Below are 11,753 nucleotides of genomic sequence, written 5' to 3'. Positions count from 1 at the left end.
TTCGATATTTTATCTATTTTAAAATAAGTTAATTGCAAATTTGGTATTCATATTTACCGCAAATGTAGATATGTTATCGAATTCGAAGGGACACAGAATACTTCTCCGATCACTCTTGGCTCCGGCCAAACTCAGCCACCGTCGCTTTAAAGCTCACGCGTTTAGCTTCAGAAGATAATAAATCTACGCTACTGAACGCCACCGACCACATCCGCCTCCGGAATGTCGGCGGCGAAATTCCAGCAGCAACCTCCCTCCGCCGCTGTCTGCACGCTCCGGCGCTCTCTCCTCACTGTCGCTATTGTAACGCTCGTTTCCTTCACTTACGTCTCCCTCAAATCGCTACACTCACCATCTCTCCTATCCTCCCCCACTACTACCTCTATCGCCCGCTCCGTACAACCCTCCCTGCCCGAGGTACTATTCTTTCCATCTCTGCGTTTATGCAATTCCTGGAATTCACTGTTTTTTACGGTTTGATTCGATCAATTTCGTCGTTTTCTGCTATTAGGATGTTGATTACGGCGAAGGTGATAATGCGGAGAAAAGTTTGGTTGTGGAGAGAGAGAGAAATGAGAGTGACGATGCCGATGTATACCATTTGCCGAAGGTTTTTAGGTTGAACTATGAGGAGATGTTGAAGAGATTTAAGGTGTACGTCTACTCCGATGGGGATCCGAAGACCTATTACCAGACGCCGCGGAAGCTGACTGGTAAATATGCGAGCGAAGGATACTTTTTTCAGAATCTTAGGGATAGTAAATTTGTGACGGATGATCCAGATCGGGCGGATTTGTTCTTCATCCCGATCTCTTGCCATAAGATGCGAGGAAAGGTATGCCGACATTCGTGAATTTTGTTCCGGAATTCGGTTGCTTTTAATGTTTGTAAATCGGATCACTGGATACATAATTGAGTCTATTGAACGCTTTTCTTCAGTAGATGCTGTGTATCTTTTTTGCTAAAAGCGGATCATTCAGATGTTGAATTTTCAACTGCATTGATGTATCTTCACTCTGATGGCGTTCTATTTTAAGAGCTCAGTTTATCTTCTCTTGCCTTGTTTCTTAATTCATTTTTTCCTTTCGTAAGAAATTGTTTATCCAGTTGCCTCCTGAATAAACTGATATTGTTCCTTCTTTTGAATTGTTCCTCAGAATGCTTAATGATCTTGTTATTTGAGTGTGATAGTGTACGCCATGGTTAAATACCTATCTCCTTCCACTTCAATTGTCTGCTTTAGAGCTTATCACCATGATCTGTTTCATTGCTATAAAAGCAGAGTGCTAATGTGTATTTCACCAGCTCTGCTATTGCTATTATTTGTTATCTATAGGGACTCAGACTCATGTGAAGAAGGGGTAAAGTTTATGTGCAATTGCTTACCATGTGGTTTGAGTTATTAGGGATGGTTAATTTGAATAGTTTTGCTTGCATTCTTCTTGTGTTCTCTACCTGCAATACTATAAATTTTGAGGGTTTTGGTTGCTGATGTATGTATCTTTTTAAAATAACATGCAGGGTATCTCATATGAGAATATGACTGTAATTGTCCGGGACTATGTGGAGGGATTGATGTCCAAGTACCCATATTGGAATAGAACACTGGGTGCAGATCATTTCTTTGTTACTTGCCATGATGTTGGTGTGAGGGCCACTGAAGGACTCCCAAACCTTATAAAGAACTCGATTCGTGTTGTTTGCTCTCCTAGCTATGATGTTGGGTTTATACCACACAAAGATGTTGCACTCCCTCAAGTTCTTCAGCCCTTTGCCCTTCCTGCTGGAGGAAATGATATAGAGAATAGGTACTTACTTTCAAAATCTGGACCTATTTATTCTTCCTCACTTCATCCTTTGGTTACTTGCTGCTATGCTGCTTTCTTAAGGTGCTTGTTGTTGCCTCCTAAACTTATCGACTTGACCTTGTATAAAATATTTTTTTCAATCTGCTTTTGAGGGTAATAGTATTAAGAAATTTGCTACTAACCTCCTTGGCTGTGAGTGAAATGAAAATGTTTCATGCCTTGAAACCCCATGAGCAAGAAAATAATAAAGGAGACTTTTTTCTGATACTGCTGTCTGGATGAAATCTGGATTTTCTGTTTGTAAACTTTTGGCTGCTAAATTAATCATCATATGTTGCAGGACGACACTTGGTTTCTGGGCAGGGCATAGGAATTCCAAGATTCGTGTCATATTGGCACGGGTATGGGAAAATGATACTGAACTTGACATTTCCAACAACAGAATTAACAGGGCCACTGGGCATCTTGTATATCAAAAGAGATTTTACAGAACAAAATTCTGCATTTGCCCTGGTGGCTCTCAGGTCAATAGTGCCCGTATAGCAGACTCTATACATTACGGATGCATACCTGGTGAGAACTAATCCTTTCCCATCTCACCAATTCATATCCAATAATAAGTTTAAGTGGTAGTCTGATCTTGATATGCCAATACAATAGCTAAAACCTCACTAACGCAGAGGCAACAATCCTTCTTGTGACAAATGGGATCATGCATAGAGCAAGTCACTAAAGCTGCTATATTTTCCAGTTTGGTCTTGGTATATAAGATTAGAATGTAGCTGTGCTAAAAAATGGAGATCTAACTATAGAAATGGATATGTAGTAATCTACTGTCAGAAAAGGAGTACGACTCGTACAAGAAATACTTATGCCAAAAAAGAAAAATGAAGAATTTCAGTAACAATATTTGAAGAATACTAAGCATGTGATTTTTTTGGGGTGCATAATGATGCTTTAATTGTTATTAAGCATGAAATATATATTTGTGATTATTCAATGTCCTTCGTAACTCTGGTTTGATCGACTGTGGATTGTTTGTGCAGTGATACTCTCTAATTACTACGACTTGCCTTTCAATGACATATTAAATTGGCATAAATTTGCGGTGGTACTCAAGGAGAAAGATGTCTATCAGCTTAAGCAAATCCTGAAGAATATAACACAAGAAGAGTTTGTCAGACTGCACAACAATTTGGTCAAGGTATGGTTCGATTCCCACTGTTCGACTTAAATAGTCTGTCTTCACCTCCCCTATTCTGCACAATTAGGGTTTGCACCTTGGAGTGTAGAGCATCTGACCGTGTTAAACTTTATGATGCTCCGTTTTCAGGTCCAAAAGCACTTCCATTGGAACTCGCCTGCTGTTAGTCACGACGCCTTTCATATGATCATGTATGAGCTATGGTTGCGACATCATGTTGTCAAGTACTAAAGTCCGATCGCTCAACTCCAGCTCAACACATGGCCAGCTTTCGCTGGCTGTGAATATGAAAAAACTTGTATATTACTACTGAGTTGCAATTTGTTCATTCGTTTGTGACAATTTATCAAAAATGTTTTGGATCTGCAGATAGAAAAAAGAGGGATTGAGTGCGTTTTTGTATCGATACTAAAAATTTAGGTGGGATAGGGCCCATAGGGGTGCCCTAGTACACATGCATATTCTTCCCATTTACACTATCTGGAAAATACAGTATGGATCTTTATGAGATAATGATAGTTGAAGTTGATGTACTATATGTATTTAAAGGACTCAAATGCAAGAATTTTGGTTGATTGAATTTTAGTTCTATGGCCTTTTTGGAGTACTAGTTTGACAGTTGATGTGTGTCATTTGTGAAATAGTAGTACAAAGAACTTGAGAATTTATCAATTGACAGCAGAAAACATATTAACTATTAAGTGGAAACTGTGTGGTTTTATGCCACTAAATGACTTGTTTTGTGATTCCAACAGATAAGTTTTCAACTCAATTGAACCACTCTCATATTTAATATGCATTAAGTTCAATCACGATTTCAAATAATTGTGGTTATAGAAAGATCATTTGCCATGTCCAAAAGCCTATTTTGCTCCTAAATGTATGACATTTTACGATTTTGATTGCTTCAAGTCCTTAACATATACTCCCTCCGTCCATGAATAAGAGTCCCATTTTTCCATTTTGGTCCGTCCACGAATAAGAGTCCCGATTCATAATTACCATAAATGGTAAAGAGACCCCACATTCCACTAACTCATTCCACTCACATATCATTTAAAACTAATATATACAAGTGGGACCCCTATTCCACTAACTTTCTTCCACCCACTTTTCTTAACATTTTCTTAAAACCCGTGCCATTTAGAAATGGGACTCTTAATCATGGACGGAGGGAATAATTTATTATTTCCTCCGTCCCATTCTATATGGAACATTTCTATTCCGACACGAGATTTTATGTAATGTTGTTTTGTGAATGAAGTAGATAGAATGAAATAAGAGGAAAAAAGTAGAGAGAGTGATGTTTATATTTTTAGAAATGTGTCATAGAGTGGGACATCTAAAAAAAATTATTCACTCAGAGGGGACGGATGAAGTATTATTTTTTTTTTGAAAAAGTGATGATGCTATTAAATTTGACGGTATTAGTGATTTTGATCCGGTTAGTAACTTAAATCCTACCTACTAAAACACTAGACCAAAGTCTATATTTGGTCCAAAAATATATTATCATTTTAGGTTTTTTGTTTTAAACATATGATGATATGAACATGGTGTGATTTTGGTCGAGAACATTATGTTTGTTAACCTCGAGTCCTAAACATTATGAAGTTGTTCATATTTTTCCAAGAATTGATGGAGCAGTATCATTCTTACTACTCAAATTTTGACAGATATCGATGGTGAAGGCGTCAAGGCGGCCATCCATGTATCTAGAAATGGATGGTTAAAAATTAACTTCTTTCTTTTTCATTTATGGAGTAATTATAAAACCACTAGGCCTGAAACTGAGCCATTGTTCATATCTTGCATGATCAAATTCCAATGGTCTTATTCAATATTTGATGCCAAGAAAAATGTGTGTTCTTTGTATCTTGATATCTTTTCTTGGATTTTTTATTTTTTGATACTTATTCTTTCTAGCATCTTCTCAGAAATGTCTACTCGCTACTAGAAGAGGAGAAGGTACTCTCTGATACTCACAAAAATTGCAAGCATTTTCTGCCGCTAAACTGATTTCATTTTCTTTTCTTTTTCACACGAATAATCATTCTTCATTAACTAAAATGAAAAACGGAAGCAAGAGATAAATTTTCTAACTTTGTATCTAAAGATGGAGAACTCTACTTAAAATATAAACACTGATAAACTGAGAATGGCCAAGTGCAATGCTGTGCGAGATTGGATTCTCTATATAATTCCTACGTTGAATTAGTAGACACAAACAAGGGATGTTCTACAACTGGGTTCAGAGATATGACCAATGAGTATTTATCTAATTCACATACTCAAAGATGAGCATTTACATCACTACTTACGAGGAGAAAGTAGCTTATTTTCCTCTGAATCATGCTTCGCGGAAGAATCCCCGCCCATCAGCTCCTGGAAACCTTCAACTTTTACAGGTGGAGCCCTTGCCATTGACATGGTCCTGCGTACGAGAAAATAGGCATCAGATCCAAATAGCAATGGGATCCCTAAAAGACATGGAGATGAGGAAGAAATAGTTACGGTGAATGAATTTGTGGGATTTGGAGAGAATTCATAGGCCTAAAGGCATTGTTGTTGGCTTGAGCGTGAAAAGAAGATATTGCAGCTAGTTGTTGCTGCCGCAGCTGGGGTTGTCTGGGATTCATCGATGTGAAGGTATTTGTATCCAGTGGAAAATCGGATGGAGCCTCCATCTTCACTTGCACTAGAGGCCTATCCTTGTCGATACTCATGTTCATATTCATGCCAGGACGAGGTGTTGACTGTTGTTGCTGTTGTTGCAGCTGTTGCTGTTGGTGTAGCTGTTGCTGGTGTTGTTGCCGTCTCCTCATCCTTTCCCACTGTTGCTGTTGCTGCTGGAACGCCAGATATTGAGGATTATTCATCTGCTGCATTTGGGGATTCATTTGCCTTAGCATCTGTGACATGACCAGAGTAGATCGATTAGAATGTAACAAATATTGTTAACAGCCAAAAGTTAGAAAATAAAACGGTGACATGACCCGAGAAAGTTTATAGTTCAGGCTAGTTTTATTCCAACCTAATTGACTATTAATCAATCATTTTCTGACATGTACTAGTTTTCCTCGTAAATATGTGAACCAAACATGACACTTGCTGACAGACAAAAGCGAAAGGAAGGCTTCACAGTGGCTATCAAGCAAGATAAAGAAAAATTCATACCTGCTGAGACTGCTGAACGGAAGGCTGCTGCTGCTGCGGTAGATTCTGTCCCTGGATGCTCAGCCCTTGCTGCTGAGTTTGTGGAGCAACACTCTTCGAGTTATCCTTCATAAGTTCCACAAGGGTCCTAAAGTTACTGGAAATAAAACAGGGCAGAAGGTTAATGCTTATGGCAGTTGTCTGGTAACTGTACACTGATAATGTTATTAAGAACATAAGTAAATTAGTTAAAGTCGACGATCAGCATCAGATACAATCACACAACTACTGAGATAGTATGTATTTTAAAAACAAAATGGAAAACAACAAATTCAATTTATATTCAACAATACTGAAACGTACATCACTAACCTATATCCTGCAGTTTGAAGGAACATCTTTAGTAATTCAGTGGCTGAACACTGTTTCCTATAACTATCCGCAAGGAGCTTCAAGGTGCGCCCTAATTTATTGATATGACTACTCAAAAGTTGTGCAATAACTTCTAAGGAGGTGTCTGAAGAAGATTCAAACCCCACATTGTGTAGCAATCGCACTACCACTTTCTGTGAAATCCGTGATGCTTGTTCTTGACTAAGAAGCTTCCTGCTCCCTTGAGAACCATTCTTTCCCCAACCTTGTCCTTGTTCCATGCTGAGATACTCAGGTCGGATACCAAGTCTCTCGATCATAATAGGGCTCATCACTGGGCTCTTCGTCATGGTCTGAGGTAAGTTGTCTAAAACCCCATTGAACGGAACTTTCTGATTATTCTCAAGTCTCCTTGTTATAAGGACTGCACTATCAGGAACACAATTAAAAATGGACATTGTTTCGGGGAACAAGGGAGCATCGTCAGCCGGACTGCCATCAACCATTACCGGGTTTGATCGCAAGCTTGATATATTGTCCACAAAGGCTACTCTCCTTCTCTTGTGATTCTCAATCAAACTAAGATAAGTAGACATCTGCTCAGGTGTCCGTTTTTCAGAATCCCTATCCCCAAACATCAATGTATAAGATTTGGTTGCCCTATATTTCTCAAAAAACTGATTGTACCATGTTTCCGGTAGTTCTTCCAGCCTAAGTCTTTGTGATACAGCATCAACGTCTGGTTCACTAAATCTTGATCCAATGCTAGATGCTTTTGAGCGCCCCTGTACAGTGCCATACTAATGTTAATATGTTATACAGCATAAATAACAATGAAAAAGAACATTAGGACATGTCTGCATGTTCATGGATTTACAGATCAATAATATACACAACTAACAAAGCCAGATCATAAATTAAATATCCACATACTAAGATGGTTGTATAGCATGGAGATATTGGACACTTGATTGAAAGAAAATTTATTACTTCTTGTCTTTCATATTTTCTTCTTTAACAGCTGGGGATATAGTGGAGGGAGAATATTACCTGGCCTGGCCTGGCCTCACACTGGAAACTAAAACCGAATTCCAGTTTTCATCATGAGAGATGGCTAGATTTAACATTCTACATGTACCCGATATAAAATAACACTCCCTTCAGATGGAGGTAACATATCATTACTAGATTTTATTAAGACAAAATGGCAGTACAGCTGAAATGAACACTCCAATTGCAGTGCTGCATACTCGGAGTGCAGCTGCAAAATTTAAATAAGGCATGTGCAATGACGGATATGAGGGAGATGTGTGCTGAGAGAGAGATATTGATACTCATAGGAATCTACAAATTAGGCTACATGCATATTTTCTCTAATTAGTAAAGTAGCATATCTGCCTGGGAAAAGCACAATGATAATGGCGCGAAATGTCATCAAATTGTTGGGTTTAAGTCTAACGTCTTAAACATCTTGAATATTTCATATTTTCTGAGGGGTATATAGCCGATGTTGGACACCGAACATTCTGGACAAATGACAATAACCAAGCAGAAAAATGATCAGCAACCGACAATGAATGACATGGAGGAAAGATCGATAAATTTATCTCAAAACTAAGTACGTTACTAACACCAAATTCCAGTTGACGTTATGAGAGATGGATAGGTTTAACATCTAGAAGAAAAGAAAGACATTCTACATGTACCTGATATAAAATAGCCCTCAGTCCAGATGGAGGTAACATATCATTACCAGATTCTATAACGACAAAATGGTAGTGCAGCCGAAATTGAACACTCTAACTGCAGTACTGCACACTCAAAGTGCAGCGGCAATTTAAAGAAGACATGTGCAAGTGCAAATTGCATGACTTATATGAGGGAGATGTGTGCTGAGATAGATAGAGAGAGAGAGAGATTTTGATACTCATAGGAATCTACAAATTAGGCTACATGCATTTTTTTTCTGATTAGTGAACAGCATATCTGCCTCCGAAAACAACAATGATAATGACATGAAAGTTTGTCGTCTTAAACATCTTGAATAGTGAAAATACATATTTTCTGAGGTATATAGTCAATGTAGGACATCTAACATTCTGGATAAACTATAATATCCAAGCACAAAAATGATCAGCAACCAACAACGACTTGGAGGAATAACTCATTACGGAAGGGTTTAGTGATGAGTGAGAATGGTGATTAAATTCAATTCAAGGTAATCTAGTTAAGTTTCTCACAAGCAAATGCTCTTTCTAGTTCTCCCTAAATCTACAATGCATCCATTTCTTCCCTGTTCAATCGATTATACCCACAAAAGACACGATAATGCCGAAAAACACAATTAGATAAAACAATAAAAGACACTCCAATGAAAACCGAACAAGCTACTAAGATAAAAACTTAAATACCTTTGATGATGTAGTACTTGAAGCAGCAACGCCTGGGTGTCGTTGGTCCACATCTTGCCCACCATTTTCCAACGTAAAATACACATCATCACCGTGCAGCTCCAGATCTTGACCAATTTATCATGTAAATTTTAATTATCAAAAGCACAGAAAAGAAAAAAATAGTACTACTAACATCAAAAATTGGAAATAACAGAAACAATTGCTGCAAGCATGGACGTTGTAATTAATGTGGATGAATAAGGCAACACTTCAATTGAATTTCCACAACAGTAAGAAAGCGAATTAAACATTGGAGTTCAAACTTACGACATCAATAAACTGATTTCAAGCAAAATTATAAATCAATAAATTGATATAGCAGCAGACAGAAAACAAACAAAGCAATCGTAACTCACAACCAAAAACCTAATCACCTAACGAGACCTAAACTTCTTCGTTTCAAACCGAGCTAAAAAATTGGGGAAAACACAAAGTTATAGCAAACGGTAACTTCGACTCACAATTAGGATTGAGCTTGGAGAGAGCGGTAGGCTGCGCGAACAGAGATACGGATGCCTTATCGAAGAGAAGAGCGCGGGCTCGGAGCTCGAGCGAGATCTGCGGCCTAGACTTGGAGTCGTCGGGAAGCATAAAGGAGTCCCAGGCTGCCGGCGACGAGAGGAACGGAATGAAGGAGGAGTAGAGTGCGTCGCCGAGCCACGACCGCCAAATACCCTGGCTCTCCAGCTTGCGCGCCAGCTCGTAGCCTCGCCCGTCCTCGCCCAACAACGCCATTCCTACTTTGAATTTTGCTCTGCTGCTTTTCACTTGATTTTGCAGATTACTTTACTTTCATTTTTTCTTATCACCCGATTCTAATTGGGCCAATTTTGGCCCATTATATTTTATTGGGTTTACCATGATAACAACATTGGGCCTACTATGGCCCATTATTATCTAATTGACCCATTTATAGAAAATTCATAGTAATAAAAATAATGATATGCAATCATATCATATAGTACTAATGTACGATCTATCTTATCAATTATAAAAACAAAAGGCTATTAAGAATTGCTATTATAAGGGAGCACACAATAAGGATATATTAATGGGGAGAATTATTGGATTGGTTGAGCTAGAAGCACTTTAGTGTGATAAATGCTCCAATATAGATGCACTTTAGTGTGATAAATGCTTGATTACTGAATATTTTGCACTATACATCTCAGTGCAGATCTATGTCACTCACACAGCCTTTCTATACCTCTATAATATTTATTTGAATTACACGTTTGGGTTTTTATTTATTATGAGTATGTATAATTAGGCCACACACCCCTAACCAACCCAAAATCAATTTGCTTAAGTAATAAATAATTGTATGACTACATCACATTAATATTTGTCTACTTCTCAGTTTTTTTGGTGGACCACCTTTTGAGTTCGGACTACCAAATCCAATTAGCAATTTCTTTTCATAAATATGATTACTTTTTTTTTTCCTCTTTTGGTGGCTTGTATCCAGTCAAGAATAAACTACCTTGGATTGTCGTGATCTTTTTTTCTAATTTGTATACAACAAGTCATTTTTATGTCGCAGGATTTTCATAGTACAACTTTTTTAATAAATAGAATTTTAAATTCATTCTGAATCAAAATCAGTAAGCAACAACAAGAATGACAAGAAGCTCTACGCACACAAGGCTTTTAAAATTAGGAAATGGGCGAAATATAAGGATTGAAATAAGTTTATCTAAAAAAAAGCCTTACTGTATTTTGCTATTTTGTTTATTTCATAAAATTAATTTATACTAAATGTTTTTTCATCGTAAGTTTAATGATGTGGGTCTCGCTATTTACTATACTAACTCAACGGAGTACTTTCTTCTGATTATCTTTTATGTTTTATTAATTTTTAGCATTAAAACATATATTATTCCCAAAATCTCTACGAGATGAATTAGGTATAAATTTAAAAATATTATTGTGAGATGGTCTCACACAAAAATTAGAATTGTATACCCCTTTGACTAGGACATGTGGACTTTGTGAAAAATCGGTTAAACATACTTCTCTAACTGTATTGACATTAGTGACTGGTGAGGTTGGTGGATTCATCAATTATGGATTTCGTACACATTAAACCTAGTGATATTATAATCTCTTTCTTTCTTTTTGTTTCCTTTTTATTTTGGAATGCGCGAGCAATTGATTTAGTTCAACCACTATACCTTGAAGTCTTAATTCCTCTGACTCTTGAGTAAAAAAATATCTCAAATCAATATCAATAAGCAAATTATATAACGCGACATTTTATTTAAATTTGTTGGCGAAAATAAGTATGTATAACAAACAATAAGTTGAATTTACTTTTTTGTGTGGTGGATTTTATCTCCATCTGATCACGAGAATGGACAAGCATGAAGGAGATATAATTGCATGTGAAAAGGTTAAAAATATGGAAAACTCACTTATGTTAGATTTAATTTAGTGATTAAAGTTAACCCTTTGTTCATGCTTGACTGATTGTTTTATAATCACAAACAGCCAACTAGATGTAAGCTTTATGGGATTTTTTAAATTAACTAAAGATTTTCTATAGAACAGTTTAGGCTAAGACAGTAGTAAATCGAGATTGTTATTATGATTTGAAATATAGTACGCAATAGGGAAAGATTACATTAAAAATCAATTTAAGAAAAAAATGCGAACTATGATTCATCCATCATAAGTATATTATATATTCGTTGCGACATTTCCGAAAATACTTGAGTTAATTTTGTGAAATTACATATCCAATCCATAATGCAATTTAAC

The 11,753-nt window shown here is 37.0% G+C and overlaps 2 protein-coding genes across 3 annotated transcripts; one reads left to right on the top strand and one right to left on the bottom strand.

The window, feature by feature from the left end:
- The first annotated feature begins 72 nt into the window (after positions 1 to 72).
- LOC125200674 (Exostosin family protein) lies at positions 73 to 3,601 on the top strand. The gene is made up of 6 exons (XM_048098399.2): positions 73 to 417; positions 512 to 835; positions 1,522 to 1,808; positions 2,149 to 2,381; positions 2,855 to 3,012; positions 3,142 to 3,601. The coding sequence occupies exons 1-6, from the start codon at positions 223 to 225 to the stop codon at positions 3,241 to 3,243; spliced, it is 1,299 nt and encodes a 432-aa protein (XP_047954356.1). The 5' UTR covers positions 73 to 222; the 3' UTR covers positions 3,244 to 3,601.
- A 1,541-nt stretch (positions 3,602 to 5,142) lies between these two features.
- On the bottom strand, positions 5,143 to 9,755 carry LOC125201226 (transcription initiation factor TFIID subunit). Of its 2 annotated transcripts, XM_048099255.1 has the most exons (7): positions 9,455 to 9,755; positions 8,952 to 9,058; positions 7,228 to 7,325; positions 6,541 to 7,164; positions 6,190 to 6,325; positions 5,527 to 5,924; positions 5,143 to 5,446 (listed from the first exon to the last, which is right to left on the bottom strand). In XM_048099255.1, exons 1-7 carry the CDS (start codon positions 9,726 to 9,728, stop codon positions 5,326 to 5,328), a joined length of 1,758 nt encoding a protein of 585 aa, XP_047955212.1. In that variant the 5' UTR covers positions 9,729 to 9,755; the 3' UTR covers positions 5,143 to 5,325. The 2 variants fall into 2 exon arrangements, with proteins under 2 accessions (XP_047955212.1, XP_047955211.1); XM_048099254.1 differs by having other exon boundaries at positions 6,541 to 7,325.
- Positions 9,756 to 11,753: the final 1,998 nt, after the last annotated feature.

The sequence above is a fragment of the Salvia hispanica genome, chromosome 2 (assembly GCF_029641045.1).
Source record: "Salvia hispanica isolate PSC_SH4W2 chromosome 2, Shi_PSC_v1, whole genome shotgun sequence".
Lineage (NCBI taxonomy): Eukaryota > Viridiplantae > Streptophyta > Magnoliopsida > Lamiales > Lamiaceae > Salvia > Salvia hispanica.
This window is presented reverse-complemented; position numbering and strand designations above follow the sequence as displayed.